Source organism: Corapipo altera, unplaced genomic scaffold, assembly GCF_003945725.1.
Source record: "Corapipo altera isolate COAL_440 unplaced genomic scaffold, ASM394572v1 23, whole genome shotgun sequence".
Classification (NCBI taxonomy): Eukaryota; Metazoa; Chordata; class Aves; order Passeriformes; family Pipridae; genus Corapipo; species Corapipo altera.
The window spans coordinates 742,217-765,176 of record NW_020884878.1 but is presented as its reverse complement, the minus strand read 5'-3'; the positions used below and the strand labels follow the sequence as shown (position 1 = coordinate 765,176).

The window sequence follows — 22,960 nt, the reverse complement described above, 5'->3', positions numbered from 1 at the left end:
CTCCTCATTGTACTCACGCCTTCACAACAATATTTGCCTCTCTTCTGGTTAGAAAAAGAGCAGGATGTACCTGCATCATGGGATGAGGAAAAAAATAAAAAAGGAAGATAAGGTTTCCATATTTCAGATTATATGGAGACTCTGTATCTGTGGGACTTTTCATTCCAAAGTTAACTGTGTGCTGAAGAGAGTCTGGAACAGCAGAGCCTTTATGCTTCCAAGTTTTGAGGTGGCCTCAGAGTGCAGATCTGCTCTTCTCTCTTGTTTCTGGAATACTTTTTGACAATTAGCAGAATCAATGACCACAGAGCAAGAAGTCTGCCCAATCCATCAGGGCCCAAATGTGAAAAGAGGGGGACGAGAGAGAGAACCTTCTAATGACAGGAAGGGGAGAAGAGGTGTAGATTTTTTTTGGCTGTATTCAGGAGCATTTCCTCATGAATTCTGGAAGAGAGTCAGGAAATAAAGATAGCAGCCAGCACTCACCTCCTGCATCCTTTTAAGGGAGAACTAGACAAACGCAGCAGTAGCAAATAAAGGAAACCATAAGCAACTTTCTCTGTGCAAGGTAGACACTACCCCAGTACACAGAGTTGGCACAAACCCAAGGTATAAAGGCTGCTTGGTAAAATTCTCAATACATATTAAAAACTCAAGTATGCTGATCTTTGCATTTTTTTCCCCAAAGTTGGTGGGAAAATTAAAGCATGGGTTGATGCTGCTGAGAACAGAGGAGTCAGTAAGATTCCCATGTTTAAAGGAAAGAACAAAGAGATGGAGAAACTATCTTGAATCTCAATTAGTGTCAAAAGACTCTAGAGAGAAGAAAACCTGCATTGGAACCAGAACCACAGCACCTTTCCCATCCTTCCAGAAAGGCTCACCCAACTTCTAGACATGAGAGAGCAGAGGTGCCTGGAATCTTGTCTAGTGGAATAATGCCAGCAAAACATGGGACCCCTTCTTTCTACAGGTTTCATTCTTTTCTCATCACAAGCATATTTGTTGTTCCTATCGAGTCTACAAGGACAGAGGAGAAGGAAAGAAAAGAGAATATTTCGTTTTCCACAGAAGGTAATCTTCATGTTCTGTGGTTATATATTTATTTGCCTATTATTTTTTTATGTGTATATATTCCTTTGCAGAGGAACAGTGGAGACCAAGAGCACAACCACCAACTGATATCAGCAGGAAGTCAAGAGCATGGAAAATGTGCTCACCTTAGGTGAAACACCACCAGGTCAGCAGCTGACTGGATCCCTAAGCAAAAAAAACCCTATCCCTGCAACAAATCAGGATTGATGGGTCATTAAAAACAGTGACTAAATTACTTTTTGTGTAGAAATATTTAAAATACAGAATAACACAACCACTTCCAGTACAAAAGTAACCAAGCATGTAGCGAGTGTATTACATCAACTTCAATAATAAATCTAACCTGCTAATATTTTCAACACTATATTTGTTCTCGCACACTTTCGAATTACTCCAACACTATTTTAAACAAATCCTTTCACTGAAGAAAACATCAATATATCAAAACTGTTTTTTAAACTAATGAGTTTCCCTTTTTGCAAAGCAATTACTCTAAGTACTGAAAAGGTTTCCGTGGCACCCTCCACTTCCAAATGACAAATATCAGCAATAGCTGGATATAAAACAAACAAACTGAAAACCCCAAATCAGCAGCGTTTGACTCGAGGAAAAACATTAAATGTTTTCAAGCAGAAGCACTGAAAAACTTATTCCTACTGAAAGAAAAAAGTATGTATGCACACCTGCTGCTCTATCAATCTAAGCAGGAAACCATTTCGCTGCTGCATCGTAAGTAGAAGAAAAGTGCTTATTAAAACATTAATCACAGTCCATTATATTCTGACTCCAAGCCAGAAGTTCCCATTACATCACTGAAAATATCTATTAACCAAAACCTGATTCTGACAAGTTACAGAAGTGTAGTGTTTAGGATTTAGTAATGTAAAAGTCAGTTTTAGAAGAACAGTTATACAATTGATTTTGCAGTGGCAAGCAACTATAATTAATTGTTTTTGTGACATTTATTACTGCAATGGGGTTGATTTAACTGGTGTTTCTACTGTAAAATTATTAAAAAATTATTTCAAACTTCATCTACTTTTATTAAACACATTTATTGTGAAGGCATTTAATACCCAGGACTGGCTAAACAATTTTAAAATGTGCTGGATATACCAGTACATGTAAAACTGTATTGTCTTGTGTAAATATGGGCCTTGTTTAGAACCACGTCTCACAGGAAATTATGCCAAATGAAAACCATCTCCCCTTCTCCTCTCCCACTGAAAAGGATTTATGTTTTTACATTTAATACCAGTTAAAGAAACAAAACCATGGTGGCGTTACCTTCAAGCCTGAGCAATAGTTCAGCTGTGCAGTTCAATTATGCTCAAACCCCTGTTTTGTTATTAGAAATGTGGCCTAATTCAAATGCTTCAATTTGGAAGAGGGAGAAGTGAACAACTCAATTCTTTCTGGAAGCCTGGCACTACGTGGCTTGTTAACCAAGAACAGTTTTCAACTAACTATCAGCAAGCCAAAGCCATGAAAATCAGTTCCTAGATGTGTGCATATATAATTTCCAGCCAACCATTTTAATTGCAGGTACTTTCCTCAACCCCCTGGTAGGTAGCACCACTAAAAAAAAATTTTAAAAACAGCTATAGACTATGATAGGAAACACATATTACGTTTTTTTGTGATTCCCCCAAGTCCAACTGCAATCAGGGAACAGATGCACAAACTGCTGGACTGGAAGGAGCTAAAATCTCCAATTCTTATTGGTGTGCAATACTCAGATTTATTTTTTTTTAATAGGAAGCTAGGAAAAATAAAGAAGAGATCACACATGTGGTGGGATAACATCAAACCTTAAGAAAGGTTCTCCGGTTCCACTTTTTCAAAAAGTTCCTCCAGTGTGATATAATCTGAGGGACCACAGGGTCATTATCAAAATAAGAAAAGAGAGACTACCAGCTCTTTAAAATCTCATCATCCACCCAGATCAGTTACATACACAGGATCAAATTTATCAGTGGAATTAGTGACTTTGGCAAGTGGCATGCTCCTCCAGGAAGAGATCCCTCACTCCTACCACTTCTTCAGAGAAGCTTTAAACATAATTGACTCCTGCAACAGTTAGCTGAAGGGGGTTAAAGAATTACAAGCAACTGCTTGAAAAGCTGCAGAAAACTTCAAGAAAGAAACTCCTGCACTTCTCTCTGACATTTCAGAACTTGTAATTCACCTTTGCAGCCACTGATACCTGAACAAACAGTTTTCATTCAGGAGGCTGCTTTACAACTACATTTACCAGTGTCAGAGTCAAGACTTGACTCCTCACGACTAAGGTGTTCCTGCCTCTGTAGTCCAACACTGAGTTTAAAGAAAGCATTTGGGGCTCTGTCCCAGGAAGAACTACAAAAGTTGGAGGACACTGAGGCCCTGTTGTTGCTGAAGTGAGAGATAAGCAGGAAAGATCACTCCTGCACGTGCAAAACGTATTGTTTTTTCTTGTGGCAACTACACAATTCCCAACACAATTATCCATCTGGCTGAGGAGTCAGAGAAAGACTCAAAAAGGGCAACATCATGGAGCACAGGAGAAGCAAGGAAGGAAAAAACGTAAAGAAAAAGAAAATACTGAGCACAAAAACTACTGACCTCAAATTTACCACAAACTTTCAGAGAAGCAACAGAAGATCTAAAACTTACCTTCTACAAAAACACACTTTTTCTAAGCAGATGGAGGACAGTCTGTGGACATAAAAAGTCTCAGGAGAACCAGACATCAATAGCAATATCAGAGCAGGAGATGAAGGGAAGGATGAAATCAAAGAAGGGCTTTCAATAACAGATAAGAACTGTCACAGACAATCAGATATTTTTAAATGGCTGGTAGTAACAAGGGTTTGATTTGGTGAGACACAAAGAGTGCAAAAAATAGGGCACTTGGCCCACACAATTGCTGGATGCCTCCTGCCACATTATAACCCCTCGGCAGGCACCTTTGCATGAGTGGGTACTGCTCCTACACCTGCAGAGACAACTCAGGGTTTGCCTCCTACCAATTCACAATAATAAAGCCAGTATTACCATCCTGATCTTCTGAAACAATTTTAAACATTTACTGATTCATCCCGTAGTACAGTTTGCAGACAAATCCCCACTCCTTATTTTAAGGCTCTGAAAGATTTTTTCCTCTTCACATTATTAGTATTTTAATAAATGTATGATTTAGTATTCAGCAAGCCCACACTACAGAGAGACTATTCTAGAATAAATGGTATAATTACATTTCCTACAGCGACCTTGTAATCTCTCGAGTATTTATTCTAGACTAAACAGCCTTACTCAGCTGCCCTGTGTCTGATTGCCGATGAAAGAAGCTTGTTTGACAACTGCTTCGAGCAGAAACATATTTTTTCCATGATTGCATGAAAAAGTAAAAAAACATTACCAGAGCAGTATTCCGAGCACAGAGACTCGTGTTAGATCGATGAGTTAATTTTGAAGCCAAACGCCAACAAAAACAATCACTATGGACATTCTGCTGTCATGGCCAGCTTTTGAGGTTAATTTAGTGGTACATATACAACTACAGCCAACTTTACATATAAGAAACTACATGGTGTATTCAGGCTTCCTTCTTTGTTTCTTTATATATTTTCCATATTCTCTGCTTTTATAACCCCCCCGAGACCTTTTACAGTTACAGAACCCACACTATACCCACAGGTGGGCGGGCAGGAAGCAAAACTCTCCGTTTCATAAGCAGGCCACTTTTAATATATTCAATTGCTAATGACCTTGACAGAAGAGCTCCATGCAAAACACCATATTCTACAGGGTGTCGTTTGAAATGTTCACGGACGTTTCTGCCAGAAAGCTGATTTCTTAAACAGCAAGATTTCAGACTTACTAAAGGCTGCGCTCCTCGATTTCCATTCGGCTGGAAAAACTGGTGCTAATCTACCTCCCCCCATGTTGAATTTGTAGGATTTCTAAGATGAAATTTGTAGGATTTCTGTGGTACTCTAAAGCAATATCAGACAGTTTCTACATCAAAACAAATTAGGATGGTTTATACACGGTTGTTGCCTTGGTCCATCCTCTCTTGAAAGAGCGCACTATTCCAAGAAAGTGCATCCACGCAGTACTGGTATTGTCATTCACAGGCTTTTATTCAATTATTCATAATAAAATGAACAAAAAACAGCAAAAAGAGGCTGTATGCAAATGTATCTGTGTCTTTAAGGCAATAATCACTCCTTACTGGCCAATTCTCATTCGTTAGGTGCCTGATTCAAAATCCACTGCAGCTGACAGAGATCTCTCTACTGAGGATCAGGCCCTGCAACAGGAGACTCTGGGAAATTCAGACCATATGCCTTGGTAGCCAAGAGAATTCCTGCAAGGAGTGCAGTCCTCTACTTGCCCTCCAAAGCAAGACAAGCTTTCCTTGCTCTCACTCAATCTTTTGACTCTGACTACTGAGCTTATTGAGAAACTAGATTCCATTAAAAGGAGCAGAATGAATTCAGTGTTCAAAATCAATGGGCCAAAGCAGATCAAATCAGCCCTTCATTTGTGGCTTTTCTCCTCTTCCAAGATTCAAGAAATATCTGCATACCCCAGTGACAGAGCAGATGTGAAAAATCACCTGCTATGACTTTTTAAAGCCCAGTGCTCCTGTCACCCATTCCAAATCAATTCTCAGTTATTTCACTGCCTTGAACCCGACACAGACACTGACAGGATTTTAGCAAAAACTAATCCAGCCAAAGACCAGCTCAGCTATGGTTTAAGAATAGTTTGGAGAGCATCCTTACTATTGCCTCACTTCAAAAAAAAAAAAAAACCACAATGATTGACAGCAAAGAAGTTACACGAGTCATTTCTACATTAAGTGCCAGAACTCTACATGTGTTTTAAATTACACTACAACACTGTACAACAAAGAAATATGCAGAAATTTTCCACTTGAAGTGAAGGTTAAAAATTAAACACTAACAAAGCTCTAGCAGATATGAAATCCAACCTCACCTTAATGCAAAATTTAAAATGACTGAGCTGTCCTACACAAGGAAAAGAGGAATGAATCAATCCAGTTGTTCAAACTAAAAAGAACAGTGGGTTAAAACATGTTCATTATATGTACAGATTTTCACAGCGCTCCCACTCTGCTTCAGTTCTTACCCTCATCTTTTAAAATGACATTTTATTTAGATTTACTTTTTTAATTTATCAAAGTATATTACCTATCCTCATTACATTAGTGGTAACTCTTGAACTTCATTTTCTTCATCTTATTTAAACAAGCTGCAGTGCTCCTAACAATGTGGTTATACGTGAAAACAAGTCAACAGATCAATGGAAATTCACATTTTTCCCTAGAGAAAAGACGATATTTTTGGAGCAAACCTGATTTTTTATATACACATGTATATGTTCAGGTTATATCTCTCCAAAGCTAAGTAGGCAAACACAATTTTATTTTAAGCAGCCCAAGCTTGACTTGATTACAAGGTCTGCACAGAAGTTCTGCCTTAACATAAAGAATTCAAGCGCAATGCAAATAGGAATTTTTAATCTTCCTTGTAAATTACCTCTGTTTTATGAGAACATTGAGGATAGGACTGGCACTGTGTTATGAGGATGATCCACTTTGGATTACAAGAGACAGTTTCTAAACTTCAAGACATGAAGTTCGTGCATCTTTACCCAAAATGTTAATCACATAAGCAGATTTTTGATTTACAGTCAGTTTTTAAGTAGCTTGTGTACAGCTCTTCACAGCTGTAAATAGTTGGGGGTGAGAACGCTGTGTGGCCGCTCCTGCTTGACATACATACTTACAATTACTGCCAGGAATGTCTTTACATTTTTCAAGACCTCAAACAAACATCATTTTGATCCTCGGGGTTTCTTTTTTGTTTTGTGTTTTCTTTCTTTAAAATCAAAACTACATATCAAACATCCAGTTTTAAAATAACACAGTAATTTCCATCCCGGGTTATTCTTTCGCTACTTGGCATGTCAGCTTGTTATATTTTTCATTTCTTTTGTTTTGCAGTAAGAAAAATGCAGACCTCCAACCACACATATTCAGCCTACTCAGCTAAAACATCAGAAAGAAAGAAAAAGAGACAGACCTTTTTTGCCCCTCTAAGAAAACCTCCAAGTAAAGTAAGGGCAGTGAGTGCCCGAGCATCCAGGTGCTCCTCATGTTCTCTCTCCCAGCCACCTTCCTCTACACCCTGAAAGCCATGGTAGGTCACACAGCCTTGCAATGACTTTGGCAATTGAACAGATTTGGACCAATTCAAGAGACAAGGCTCTCAAAACATGACTCCCATCAGCAGGTTGCCTTCAACTCCACACAGAAACCAACAATTTCCCAACACGTGTCTCTAAACACTTCAGTAACTCAGAGCAGTGACCAAGTCACACAGACCCAGGGCTATTAGAGCCCTGGAAGGACAGGCAGCTGCAGAGCCTGCACCCAGGATGGGAATGTTACAGTGATCCAAGACCAGACTTTTCTCCAAGGGCAGCACCACAGGTTTGGGAGATGCTCTCACACGTGTCTTCTCCCCTTCTCCAAGTCACGTTTCCCTTTGACAGCTGAGACAGGCATGAGCTGGTCCTCACAGTCTGAACAACCAAAGTGACCTTTACCAGGGGACTGAAGGACACAAACCCCTACACATTAAACCAATCATTTGTGTTGGGGTGGAAAAAAAAAAATCTATTTCTTCATTATTCTCAGACTTCCAACACACTAACAAAAAAATGCATCACGACTATGTTAACGCTATTCTGCAGTAGTTAGCAAAATAAAAGAAAATTTACATGTCCAGGGGAAACTGAAAACAAATTTCTGAAAACAATTTGAACACAAATTTCCCTTTTTGCAAAATATGCAAAGTCCACACAGAAGAGTAGTGGGAGGACGCAGAATCAAGTTAATTTGTCTGCTCACAAAGTTCTTTGGAAAGTCTAATAAGTAAATAATACAAGTCATCTTAAAAAGCAATTTTTTTTAAATAATGAAAGATCCCTAACAAATGTTCTAAGTGACCCCTTAAGGATTAACCCTTTTTCTTGCTCTTTGCTAGACCTCCTTGCCAGCTGTCCTACATCACAGCAGTTTACTAAGAAATAAACTCAACACTGATACTGAAAACTTAAAGCAAGTCTTGCAAAAGGTAAGAGGTTAAGATGTGAATATTCAAAAAGCCCATTCTAATGAGTGTTTTGAAGAGAATAAATTGTACCTTAACAAAGAAAGAAGTCAATAAATTATGCTACCAGAAGAGAATTCAAAGTCTCCAGGTTGGCAGTGTCTTTGCAACAATTCTGGCTCCAGAAACTCAGATAACAGCCTGCACATTTGAGGGAACTATTTAGCAGCAATAAATAGCCAGACTGCACAATTATTAATAGGAAAATGAAAAGAGGGAGAAACTAAAAAAACCCCTAAGATTAAATACATTTAGAATCATAGAATGGTTTGGGTTGGAAGGGACCTTAAAGACCATCTTGTTCCAACCCCCTGCCACGGGTAGGGATGCCACCCACTAGGCCAGGTGCCTCAAAGCCCTGTCTGGCCTTTTATGAGTGTAAATGAACAGGAAACTAAAAATCTTTAGCAGGAGTGGATATCATTGTGCCCAGCTCTTCTGCCTCACCCAGGCAGCTGTATGCAGCTGCCTGAAAACCCCCAAAGCAGTGACAGAGGCACATTAGTTAAGCATTCATCATCAACAGGAAATGCGCATGAGTTCATGTAAACACAGAAACACAAATACATAAACCAACAGCCTTGCACAGTTTAAGGTATTTCAGACACCCCATGGAATAGGGTTGGAGCTGTACCGGCTGGGAACCCACAGCTTCGATGTATTTGTTTTGGAATGGCAAACAGCCTCAGGACTCAGCAGAGCTCTTCTGGTGGGCACCACCAACCAACCAACCAACCCACCCACGAGCTGCCCCTTGCTGCCGCAGCCACCCCTGTGCTCTTAACTCCTTCATCTCCTCCAGAGCCAAGCCCAGCAACCCTGGCTGTTCAGGCTCACACGAGGAGAATGACACATTCCAAAGTGTTCCCAAGAAAAGACTGTGGCATTGTTTGCAAACTCTACTCTGGATACGCTCGCACACGGACGCTGCGACGCAAACGCAGGATTTAAAGGATTCTCTTTTGTAACCTGTTGTGCTGCCTCTGAACCACTGTCACAGGCAATTAAATGGGATGCACACGGATCACACAGGGTTCCTGGTGGATTTGGACACCAGTACTCACCTTACACGGGCAAAAGGACAGGGAGTGGGAATCCTCCCTGCACAAGTCATCTTTTTTCATTTGTGATGGGGCTGAGGGTTGGGAGGGCCTCAAAGCTCCCCTCGCACTGGAGGTCCCTCACAGCTGTGCTCCATCCAAACAGGTGGTGAAGGCCGAACCAGGCTCTGCCCAAGTTTAAACTGCTAATTAATATTTGGTCTCAGAAGCTTGGTATCAGATAATAAAAAATTACAGCCATCAGGAGGACATAAAAACAGTAAAAATGGAGACAACCTCAATTCCAGACAGCCCTGAGTTCTCTAAAGCACCATTAGGTTGTTTATTTACTCAGAAAAGTCTATCTACCTCTGTCATTTTCTGGATGACATACAATTTCTCTCCCATGCCAGTGAACTAGATGGGATTCCTGTTTGGATTTCAGTGGTCTCCAAAACTGCACACTAAATTGTCTCAACTTTGCTTAGTACTTCGTGGCTTCAGTTTTCCCATATTGCACAGTCAAATGTAAACTGTTATCTTTTAAACTCTTTCTTGCCTTGCCAGTCTGCACATTTGTTCTGCCATGTAGTTTTTCAGGCACTGAAAGTGCTGTTGACCTTGAAAGTTAGGCCATGATGAGTTGGGTGACTGTGTCCCAGTAGCTACACATTTTCAGCTGGCATTTCAGCTACAAACACATCTCACAAAAGAGAGCACACTTTCGGACTTCCTATCCTCCATTACCCAGGCACAGCAGGCTTCCAAACTCCTTTCCAAACATGGCTGCACACCATGATGCCGCCAGGCTGCTGCTGGACCAGCCCTGCATTATATTTTTTGACATAAGTTAAGCTCTGTGCTTCATTTCTCACAAACGCAGTTTGACTGTAGACAGCAGCCGACAAGTAAATCTACCCTTTTCCGTGGCAAACAGCCCAACTTTAATATTTTTACTGGCTTACAGCTGGGTAAATTAAGCCCCAGATTTTTATTTATTTATTTTTTAATACCGTGCAACTGAAAATGAACAGCTACTTCACCACGACTGCCAAGGACAACCTTAAAAACACTAATGCAATCCAGTCCAGCTCTCAATAGATCTATAAAGGCTAGAGGACCAAAAATTTCAGCTTATCCACCCAAACAAAATGTTGGTTGGGCAGGAAGTCTAATATTTCATTAAGATGCTTTTAAAAAAAAAAAAAGGAAAGGAAAGAAAAAAATCCCTGGCAATCTGAAGATGGTAACAGTCCCAGCTATAATGCCATGAAATGGCAATTAAAATGTGTTACTTACCCCAGCCTTCCCAGCATTTCAAGCTCTGGAACTTGTGGTCCATATGTCTCCACTTGCAGGGGCTGATACTCATACAAAGTTTCCTCTAGCTTTTGAATGGGAGCTAGTGAAATATGCTGACCCTGTTAAAAGGAAAAAAAAAGAGATTGCTGTATACCAAGTCAAGGTTTTGTTTTGACTTTATTTAAAAGCAATGCTAGAACAAGTTGATACCATTAACCTGGTCCAGATAAAGACCATCCCATTAAGAACATTTTGTCCACTATATCACTTATTTCTTCATGATTTAAATTTTTTACTGGGAGCTACAGATTGGAAGTGATGTTTCACTAGCTATAGCTGTTTGGACAAGGTAGGAGGAAGGGGGCAAGTTTTATTGAAGGTGAGTTTACCATTAGAGAGCACAACTGCTTCCAGTGTCACTAGTAAAATTATTATTAGGTTAAAATTTTGTTTATCAGAAGTACTATCAAACAAATGTCTCTGAGAAAACCACTTAATTCTGTAATCAATGATTTCCTGAAAGCCCTCATTAGAAAGGGAAGCCGCTTTCCTTTCTCTCTGCAGGCTTTGCAAGCTCCCATATATAATGGCTCTCAAGATACACTTTTACAGAGCAATACAATTAATTCATTCAGCAAATTCCCATTTGTTTCATAGCTAAAAATACAGAAACACACAAGCACTAAACTTTCATTCCAGATGGTACTTTTGCAAGCCCTTCAGACCACTGAGAAATAGTGAGATTTCCACCTCCCATCTCCCCCTCTCCAAGTCCCTATCACTCCAAGCTTTCACAAAACAGGAGACTTGTGGCTGGAAAGGAGGGGTCAGGAGGATATGAGATAGAGCCAACGTTAACAGATGTTGCTGCGTGACATTCTACACTGATTTGTTGATCTTTCACACAGTTTCAATTTTCTACTGTATTCTATGGTGCTCACAAAAATTAGCAGCAGCAGCAAAAAGACAGAGCACTATGAGGTCTCCCAAAACAGCCTGGCTTTCCCTGTAGAAACTGAGCTTCCCATCTGCAAAATGCAAGAATTTAGCAAAGTAGTAGTATTGTTTTTGTAGACATTTTGTCTGCAACAGGAGATGGGAAGCTTTCCATGGTGTAATGCTGTGTATAACCCTGGCTCCCACTGGTGATCACTTACTGAGCTGAGCTTCCCTGGGGCCACTCATGTGAGCATCTACTCCCTCAAGTGGAAACTACAGGCTCCCGATGTGGGACATTGGGTTAAAATTAACTAAAGACAGGGGGAAAAAAAGGTCGGTAGAAGGGGAACGCTGTTAATTAAATTTGTGGTTGAGGACAGTGACCTTTCTGAATTTGGAGCAGAGATATTTTTGCTTAGAGAGTTGCAGAAAATAGCTAAGAAAATTGAAGACGCAAGTCCTTGAGAAATGCTGTCATGGATCTTAGCTGATCTCTGTGGAAATAGTAGCTCAGGTTTTCCACTGAAATGGCTCTATGTGTGTGATGAGAACAGACAGTTTTAGCCTTTTTCTGCACTGCCTGGGGGCCTGGAGAGGCCTCTGCCAGCACCATTGTGGTGACTGTCCTGGAGGTGAAACGTGGTGAAGGAAGTACTCCACTGAGCCATGGGTCACTCCAACTCTCATGGTCAGCACACTTATTTCTGTGCCACAAACTATTGCTGCAACATTAAAAGCAGGCTGCCGCATATTAAAAGAAGGGAGGAAAAGAAAGGTTAAAAATTCAGCTCTATTCCACTTTATGACATCTTAAGACACAAATGTGGGGTCTTCTATATTGCTAGAAGTTGTCAATTTACAATCTATTCAAGTTCATGAAAATACTGTACTTTGTAACTACATATATGTGGGCCTGTTACACGCACTGTAAGAGATTAACGCTTAAATAAGACTTTTAGATTTCCATTTTTAGCAATATCTTTGACTCTAACCAAACCAGAGGTAGACATTTTACATGTGTACAGCCTCATCTGGCCAGTGAAAAGTCTCACTCTTTCCATACCCAAATTTTGTTCAAGCCATAGAAAAGAAAATTCGGTTTCGGGCAAAGATCAAAACCCTGGTAAATATTTTGGGAAACTCCTTGTGTGTGGAAAAAGGGAGCAGCTCAGATTGCAGGAGCCACATCTCTGGAGGGCACCGCCAGGACAGCTGCTCACTGTTAGTGGAGTTGCCATTGGTGCATTCCCAACACTTTTAATGAGCAACTTCAGCTGACATTGGCCAAGAGACAGGGGAAGGCTCCTGACATGTGGACTGGGCTCATCACTGGCCTCTCTTCCCACCACCATTTATGCTGCTACAGATGCCCACCCCTGGGAACTCCTAGGAGGACAGGATGAATGTGTTCCATTTGTCTTCCTCTCTTTGTGGGGTTCCCAAGGTCAGAAGGGATCACGATGGTCACGAACTCCCAGATGACCAACCAGTAACTGTGAGGGAGCTCCTCTGACCAGTGGGGAGGGTGACTGGTCAGCACACCAGTGGTATGGGGGGCACCAGTGTATGGGTAGTGGGGAAGCCACCAAGCCACACCAGAACCTCTCTGTGAGGTGGGGAATTGCATCACCAACACACTGTGGTGGCCTCGAGAGCAGCAGAACATCAGAAGATGGCCACCCTCAAGTTGGTCTGACCTCATGCCCAGCACCAGCCAGGACATTTTGTGTTTCTGTACAAAGCTCAAGGACTGGCAGTTCAGCCAAAACACCTCCTCCTGAAAGGTGTCCAATCTAGGCTGAGAGATGTCAGATCATAAAGGTTCAGGCACATCCCCTAGGTAAGTTGTTGCAATAGTTAATTATCTTCACCATTAAATATTGGCAAATGATTTTTCGTTCATCAGTTTCCAAGCAGTGACTCTCTCCTATGTCGGTCTCACCCACATCCTGGGCCAAGGTGCAAGTGTTAGGAACCAGGATGTACTTTTGCATGGCAAAACAATTGTGTCCAGCCAGCAGATCTGCACCTCAAGGAGATTATGCAGCTGTATGAGACAGCTCATTTGTTTTCATTTCCCAAAATCACAACTTTAGCTGATGGGCTTTGGCAATATGGATTACATTCCACTTAGCAATGGGTAAAAAAAAACCACGACCAGCTGTTGTTCCTGCCCTATAGCTGTCTGGCCTTTAGGCTCCTGAGCTTATGGGCTTCCAGCTTGTTTAGCCCTGCCCAGGTTAGTGTGGTCCCAAGCAGTGGGTATGGTAAAGAGCAGTGCAAAAGGCTGGGATGCAAACCAAAAGCATTGCCTTCCCTATTTCCACTGATGTTGGGACAAGACAATTCACAAAAGAAAACCTTGTTGAGGTAAAAAGGCTCAATTTGACCACTGTTATCTCAGTTAAAAGCTGTTTGACCAGAAGCATCCCAGTTTTGTCTCTCTGTCCCAAGTGGTCCCCAACAGCTTGATAACACACTGGTATAATGGGGATGCTGCTGTGTAACTTTAAAGACAATAACTGTTACTTAGGACTTACACAGCATTTTTACAGATCCAAAACCCATTTCAAATCTATGAGGTAAGACTTTTAAATTTCCTGTATTCCACCTAGACAGTCAGCCTTACCTCTTTCCAGCATTAGGAGGCATTTATCAGCATGCTAAAACCAAAATGAAAGCACTGGGGCCAAGATCCTACTTCTGCATTGCTTTCTCCTGACAAACCTAAAATCTGATGTTGTGGTCATGGGTAAGTATTTCTAATTCCCCTTGGATGCTGTAATGTTTGTGTAAAAGAAGCTGACAGTATCCAAACGGAGATAGAAAAGGCTTCCAAGAACAGAGACAACACATTTTCCTGCCTCCTCTCCCTCCCACCCCTATCTTCACGGCATACGAGTGTTTTCTCTGGGATTATTTTAGGCACTGGAGCTGCCTATTACATATTGGAATGTATGGAACCACAAAACATGCTGCTAATTAGAAGGAAGGCATTTGCTTATCCTTAGGACTTTGTTTATGTAAAAGCCTGCACAGCAGTGGATTTGTGAGCAACTGACTTCCCATTCATGTACTGTGTGGTTTCAGAGGAGAGAAATACAGGATTAAATTGGGAGGGGGGGGTTAAATAATGCCTTTGCATTAGAAATAAAACTGACCCCGTTGATTTACTTTTCACTATTCAAATATACTGTTTGAGACATCTCTCAGTTGAAATAATAAGAAACAACAGCCATGGCCAATTTTGGTTTCAGACTGTGATACAACATGGCATTAATAAAAGAAAAGCCATGGATTATACACAGAGAAGAGCTGCCCTGGCAGTGACAAGGAGTTTATTTTAAACAAAAACAATGCTCTTTTAGGAAGAATCATGGCTACTAGAACATCAAAATTATAGAGTATCAGTGCACCTTTCACACGGGTTTGGGGGACTCTTGGCAAATGTCAGGTATATCAGTATTTGCCTGCTGGCAGAAGAGGTTATTTTAGCTAACAGAGTCCAGAAATATCTGCTCAAGGTGCAGCGTTCACAATTCTTCCCATCCTGTCCTTTCTCCCTTTCCCCGCCTTCCTTCACCTCCTTCCCTCTGCAGCAAAACGAAACAACTGACAGTCTCCTCAGAAATCTTTCAAGTGCTGAGGAGGAGAAAGGAGACTGACACCAAAAATGCACTAGTAGGGGAAAGAGGAGGAACAGCTATGCCACAAAAACATCCCCAGGCAAGAGACAGAAGCCAGAGACTGGGGTCAGTAAAACTTGTCCAGACAAGGCATGTTTCTGTACTAGCAGCAGCTGGATGAGTTGTTGCAGCCAATCTTTTTGCTTTTTTAATTTCTCTCTGCTTAGGACCTTACTCAGCTCTGCTATCACCACATTTCCAGAGCACAGTACACGTCAGATAACAGAAATAGCAGTATTCATGCTATGTCTCATTAAGTCAGTTTGCAGCAATGTTATTTTTATTTAACCCTTTTCACTGTCAGGTCACCTTCCCCTGCCTCGTATAAGGAGCATAAAAGGAACCAAGGCCTGTGGGATGCCAGGGCATGACACTGCTTGATTGCACGTGGCACAACAGAGAGGTTAACAAAGGCCCTTTTTGACACACCATCATCTGAGTGTATAATTATCCAAATGCTTTCAAGAGAACGTTAAAACAAAAATATAAATTCCTTGAATTTTTCAGTCTTAGGAAACTATTTTACTGTTAAGCTCGTAACAGAATTCAGGTTTTGGAAAGGTTTCATGTTAGCACTATTTCTTACAGATATTAATGCAAATATCTTTGGCAATGTGGTCTGAGCCAAAAGTTGGGTTGTTGTGGGGTTTTTTTTCCCCCCTCCAGTTTCCAGCCTCCCAATTCACTATTGACAAATACATGTCAGCAATGCTAATGTGGTTTTCTGATTCTGATTAACTACTTTGACTACAGTAATACTCAGGAAAAGGAGAATGAAACTGATAGATTTGGAGGGCTCAGTTAATATTATTTTAACCTTTACCCTCTCTGTCTTCCACAGCCTTTTTAAATAAACACAAAGAATGTCAAACTAAAATGTATAATTCCATTCCTTAGCCTAAAATTCCTAAGCCAGTGAGGCTTTTCCAAAGACGTGAATTTCTGAAATCAACTTCTCTTTCTTCTGCTCTTGAAAAATCAACAATAAATCTAATTTCTTTACTCAATTATGAGAAGTGGTATTGAGATATTCCAGCAGCAAAACTGAAAGAGAACAAATGATCTGATAGAAAGCAACAGAATCAACATTAGATTTCCTGTTGATCACAAAACCAAAATCTGATCACATGTGGCAGGACCAGAGATAGGAGACTGTGACCCTCCCTTCTCCCTGAGGTAGGTGATTTCAGATGCCTAATAACAATCTGACTAAACTACTAAATTTAGACTTTTTTTTTCCCCCTCCACAGTAACTTAATTTGATTTTCAAATGCCAAAACAGATTTAAAAGATGTGCTTTCTTTAGGAATGGCAGAATTAAACCAGGAGATCAACAGCACTGAAGAAGCTATTAACAGTCAGAGATATGTGATTTGTTATACACAAACAGGTACCTGGGCAATTAACCACGGAGTGACATGGGTTAAATCACACCATCAGTTCTACTTGCCTCCAAAATTTTCCTTTACAACTTTCTGACATAAGTAATTACCTGACCAGACTTATCTTCAAGTTCCTGCCAAAAAGCCCCATTTCTGTAATCTCTCAGAATAAAGCCCGTGTCCATCTAACATGCCGAAATACAATTCTGCTGGGTCTGTGCCAGCAGCAGATTTAGTGCCTGCTCCCTTCACAGAAAAGCCCGGTGCCCTTTCCTCATGTCCATGGATTGCAGCCCCTGCTTGGGACTGTCCTCTCCAGCACTGCCTGCTGAAGCCCAGGCAGGATTCAGGGGATAGTCTGGATGTTTGCTGCAACAAGTCACTCGCTTGTTTTCAGCGGAGACTCCAGAGCTCCTGCAGGAAACTGCCAAGTTTTCCTCAAAATCTCCAGCACTGTTCGAAGGATAGCCCACTACACAAGACAGCATCATTTTTGGAAATAAAGAATTAAAACACAACAGCATTTTCATGTCACTAGGAAGCCCTCAGGTCACCCTCTGGGTTTTCAGCACTGGTTTCTCAATCTTGCTCCCAACTCTGCCTCAGCTCCTAAGCACTCACTTCTGTGCAACCCAATCTATGCAGCTCAACTGCTTCTGCTCCTTTTGCTCTGGTCCCAGGACCTTTACCCTGCACACAAGACCTGTTTGGCCACTTTCAGCTACACTGCAGAGCCATGCCACTGGCTGCTGTGTGGTGTTCCGATGCCCTGGGAACGCCAATTGCATTTACAAACCTCACTATCAGCTCAAGCATTCTTTTTCCTACCATGGTTTTCACCAACACAGCCCTTCTCAGGGTACCACTGCAGGCTCTTCCCATTTTTCAGATAAATGTTTCACTACAGGTGACTCCAAGTCCCTGCTCTGTTCACTTTGTTAAGCCAGTCCTCAGTGTGCCATGTTGGTAATGCAACATTAAACAGAATTAAGCAAACTTTTGTTGCATCTCTGCCATCAGACTTCTGGAGCCCTGCTCATTTTGATTTGGCTATCAACAGAGCACAGTATCAACTATCAACAGCAGCCAAGCTAATTACAGGATTTAGGGTTTTAACACAACACTGTTTTAAATACACACATTAAGAGCCTAATTTTTCAAGGGACGTGAAGTAGAAATCAATTTGGCAAATGCCACTTTGTACATCACGAGGAATAACATCGAGAGGGACAGACAGGGCAGGGGAGGTCAGAGCACACAGCCAATCACTCACTGACCAGTGACAACTGTTTGAGCCTCCCCACAGGTGAATCTCCTGGTGTTCCTATTTTGTTGCAGTAAAGCTGTGTGTTATGCTGATATAATCCCTCTATTGTGCAAGATAATTATTTAGGATTTCCTGGAGAACAGTGGAACCTGCAAAAATCAACTACTGTATTAGAACAGCAGCTCACGAAGAGCTATACATCATTGCACTATCTGCTCTTTCCTGGGATTCTCTAAAGCAGCTTCCCCCCATCCCAACAGCCACAGCTCTACAATATTGTTTTTGAGGAATGCAAAGTCTGATAGATGATTTAAAACTAAAGACTGCTTAAAATAACAAAACCAAACAGAAAGCTGACCTCGGCCTGCAGAAGATGAGAAACTCTGTGTGTGAAAGTAAGATACATATTCCCTGTTTTACTGAGCATCCAGCCTAGACCCAGATAAACGTTGATAAACATGCAGAACATCATATTCAGCATGGCTTATGTCTGCCTGATAAAGGGAAGAAATAAAGTGAGATTCCTTGAATAGCTAGATTTTAAGGAGAGACTGTTAAGGGTTGATAATTGTCTGGCAAAAGAAAGCAAGGAAGTTTTTATAGCAACAGGAACAAAAAAAGGAATAAAATATGAAGAAAAGGACAATAAAGGCAGATGAAAGGAAACGCACGAATAAAATAGAAAAACAGGAAGAGTGAATTATTAGAAACAGGCAAAAAGATAAAAAGGAGGAATTTAGAAAAACTGAAGTCTAAAGCTAAAAAACTAAGAAACTGTCAGATGTTAGCAGTACAAGATACATTTTCATATTTGTGGACTGTATTTACTAAAAAATTTTAAATGAAAACTGAAACCTGTTAGCAACATATTTGAAAATTGCTACTTAAAGTGGAAGTACTATTCCTAGCATTTTTCCTCATTTGCATGCAGAGTGCCCAAGTAAACATGAACCAATTATTCTGTGACAGGAAGGGACATACTGCAAACGTAACACACACTTCACAGCACTGCTTTGAAAACACATAGTAATTTTCCCAAACTAAACAAAAAACTTCCCTGGGGCAGAAGCAACTGCATTTTAATATGCACAAAACACACTCCTTTTTCCTTCCAGAGAGGATTAGTTGCTTTCCATGCAAGTTTCCCTCTATGTTTTAAGTGGATGTATCAAAATGATGCTTCAGTCTGAACCACAGACACAGGACAGCTTTTCATGTTGTCTGTACTTACTTTCAATGGTACCTGAATTTTACCAGTCCCTCGGACAGGGTTCACTGAACTCCACAGGAGCCTATTTGTAAACCTCGTCTGATCCTGAGAGTGATGCAGAAAGTCCCTCCACGAGCTACCACAGCCTACTGCATTGCTCTGGTTTCAGTGGCTACAGCCTCGTTACTCCTTGAAGCACAATAACCAGAAATATCTAAGGCACCCTTGACACAAAGAAAAAGGAATGGTTCCTGCCATGAAAAATCTAGTCTCAGACAAAACAGAAGCTGGCAGCAAAAGCAGCGATAAAAATCATATGGTAATTTCAGTTAGTCCCAGAAAAATCCTATTTATCTGCTTGTAAAATAAAAAGATGCCTCATCTGTTTTATCTTGTTAACTGGCTCCTTTGTGAACCCTTTTGCTAAAACACTTGTATTCAAATAAAAAAATGGCAAGTGTTGCCACAGGCTCTGAAAGAGGAGATTGCTGTGAAAGCAACTGCAGCACAAACACCGCATTTTGAGCAAGTTAGAGAGGCTGCCTGAGTATTTCCTGCTATGGGCTTACAACAGACAGTTCTGCCTTAAAAACAACACTTCCATTGTGGAAAGGAAGATTCCTGTATGCTCTGACATAAGTACTGGATGGACCCATATCAGCAGAATGCTCTGACATTTAATAACACCCAACACAAGGAAGGGAATCGCTCAAACGCAGCGTGCTGGAGATCAGGGCTTGCACTGACATCCCATGCCATGGCTACTGGCTGCTGCTTGGGAAACAACACAAACAAGCTGGAATCCCAGAGAAAGGAAGCCCTGAGAACAAGTATTAAGAACATTTGTTAATCAAAGGACTAAACATATAGGAAGTTTTTCATTTCTCTTTCATATATTATATCCGTTCAGTAAAATATGTACCAGGCTCTCCACAGATGATGCAAATGTCTTACCCCGGCTCACGGAAGCTCCTGCTCTGAGAAAAAAACCAAAATGAGCTGATCATTTGAATTCCCTTAAAACTCTTAATATTGGACCAAATAAAGCACAGTAGAACTTATTATACAGTTTAACAAGCCGTGTCTAACATCTCTGTGCACTTAAAAACTCTAATTTAATTAATTTTACCTGTAAGCTTAGGGGGGGGGGGGGGGAAGAAAATAAAATACAAACTCCTTTTCTCCTCAACTCTGAAAATAGTTCAGCATCCAAATCCCTATACAAGAAGTAATAAAAATAGTTCAGTTTCTGGTAGCAATAACAAAAACGAGGGCAAGATTAATTCTTACACTTTTATGGCAAACAATCTAAAGCAGATGTTTGAGAATAAAAGCGAGATGTCAAAGTAGTTAAAAAGTGCTTTCCAAACCCAAACACAACAAGACAACTTACAGCTTTATGTGCTTATATAAAACTCTAAATCATCTCAGTCAGCTTCCACCCTTAGCCCTTCACTGGTATATGAGGTTTCACAATTACCAAAAATGTTTTATTCAGAGCTAAACCACCATGGATCGGTGTCTCCTGAACAAAAGCACATGAGAGTGAGCTTTGCTGATGAGAGATCAGCTCCTGAATCTTGGGCCTTATGAACAGAAATAGGTTTCCATGGTTTGAATATCCAGAATCTCTGGAATAAAGTCCCTGTCTTTAAGAGACACAGCACACTTTAAAGGTATTTAGAAACAGTTCAGACTGTATTTACATTTCCGCTACAAAACTGCAGTTTTGAGACAGAGATCAAACTTCACATTTTAAGGTCAAAATCCCCATAAGCATTCCTCAGAATCAGACTTCAAATGGATATTTGAAGTTATGCACACTGTCTTGTTTGCGAGTTCAAAGAATTGCTGATCATAAAGCAAACTTGAAGATATCAAATCTTCTAAGTACAAATTTCACAAAAGACACTGTGTGCATACAGGAGAGTTGAGTCCTTCCACGTTTAATATGGCAAAAGCCTGTGGAAGGTAACTGTAAGCACATCCTTTTCCAATGAAAGTACCCTTTATTGTGAACACGAGAGACACTGTGTTAACTTAAAACAGCGTCCCCTTAGATGTGCTTTCCAAAAGGCCTCAGGCAGGACGATACTGATTTAAATAAAGAAAATTAGGCAAGTTTTTGCACTCGAGCTTCCCACACAACTAGGATTTGCCAAGCCTTTTGAGTCTAATCAGAACTACAATCACCAGCTTTCTAAAGAGACTGACTCAGCGCGCACGCACACTTCCAGACTCACCAGCAAGGGCTGATTTTTTGGCTGACCACAGCAAACTGCCTCCTGAGCCGGTCAGCCCAAGAGTCCATCTACCTGGAAGCCATCCATCCAGCAACACTGGGCTACTGTGCATCTGCATCGCTGTTTCACTTCATCACATGAAACACAAACCCATCGCTACAGGCATCGCAGTAACTGATACCGCACCGTTGAGCAAATCAGAAACTCTATAGAGTACATATGAATAATAATAGGTTTTTGTGTTTCCTTTCCCAAGTGCTGACAGTTTGGAGGGGTATTTTTCTCACCACCACCACTGCTGGACTAGAACCACATTAATTTCAGCGTGCCAAGGCAAGCTGTTTGAGAAGCTTTCACGGCACATTTGGCTTAATAATCCAGGGTGGGGTTTTGGGGTTTTGTTTTGAATTGTCCAAGATTTGACAAGAAAATGAAAATGAAGGCTAAGATGTATAACTCTTAGGAAAATTATATTTTCAGCAAAAGATGGCAGGGCCACATCTAAAAGCTTTAACAAAAAATTCAAATCACCCTTTAAATCACTACCAGCCTAAATAACTTTGCCCTGGCTCTGGATGTAAACTTTCATCAATTGGAAGTATACTGAGAAAGCCACGTTTTCTCCTTCAGTTTCACATTAATCTTGGGTCACAGTTAAAACACCACCCTGCATCAACTTTTTTCTCCCCCCATTCTCTATTCATAGCCATTGCTGTGTTGGCTGAAACATTTATGGCTAGGACAGAGCATTGACCAAGGGACCTACAAGGAACAAAAGCCTGCCAAGAGCCCAAAAGCAGCTCACCTTACAAAATCATCTAATCCCCAGCTCAGCTACTCCAGCAGCTCTACCAGCCATTCCAGGGCATTAGCAAAAGCAGTGATTGTTTGCTACCAAGTCAACGAAATTCAGACTTTGTTTAACCTTTCCTGTCTCAGATTTAGACCAATATAAGAGGCAGCCCTCAAGTGCTATCAAGAGCATTCTATAATTCATACAATAGTTGAGTCACAGCAAATCAGCAGCCTGGCCAGGATAATGCACTGCTGCATTCGTTTCTGCAAAGGGCTACAGTTTCCTTTTAATTATTCATAATGCTCTGCAATGTACTTGGATGTGTATACTGTACATACACATAGTAGATTTATTTGAGAAAATAACCACATCTCAGTAATTAGCTGATTACTGTGCCCAAATGCTGCAGTTTTTAATGAGATGCTTTTTATGTGCATGGAGGTTTCTATTCTGTGTGTACACACAGACACACCCAGACACAAATAAACAAGGGCATGAGCTAAACAGTTTTAAACCAATACTGTCACAGAATGTTTGCACAACCCTGTAATTCCCCAATCGTGTGCACATTTACACACGGGATTTATTTAGAGGCACGTCAAGCTAACAAATTTATTTCCTATCAGAAAATTTTATCGTACACTTACCTGGGGCTTAGACCCAGATTCAGCAACAATGATTCAGCTTAGAAAACTACACAGCTTCGAGCAAACAAAGAGCTTCACAAAGTCAAAGGAGCCGTCGCATTCCGATTACTTTGTCTGGATCGTGGCCTACAAGTCCAGTCCAACAAAGCCAAGCAAGCCTAAACCT

The 22,960-nt window shown here is 40.9% G+C and overlaps 1 protein-coding gene across 3 annotated transcripts in view; it reads right to left on the bottom strand.

Moving 5' to 3' along the window:
- Positions 1-22,960, bottom strand: part of MNAT1 (MNAT1, CDK activating kinase assembly factor) — a 119,893-nt gene that overhangs the window by 25,258 nt on the left and 71,675 nt on the right. For 2 of the 3 annotated variants that reach the window (XM_027637698.1, XM_027637699.1), the window contains exon 7: positions 10,622-10,743. In XM_027637698.1, the coding sequence (XP_027493499.1) occupies positions 10,622-10,743 (122 nt within the window). Of the gene's footprint in view, positions 1-3,750; positions 3,793-10,621; positions 10,744-22,960 lie in introns of all 3 variants that reach the window. The other variant, XM_027637697.1, reaches the window with a different exon arrangement.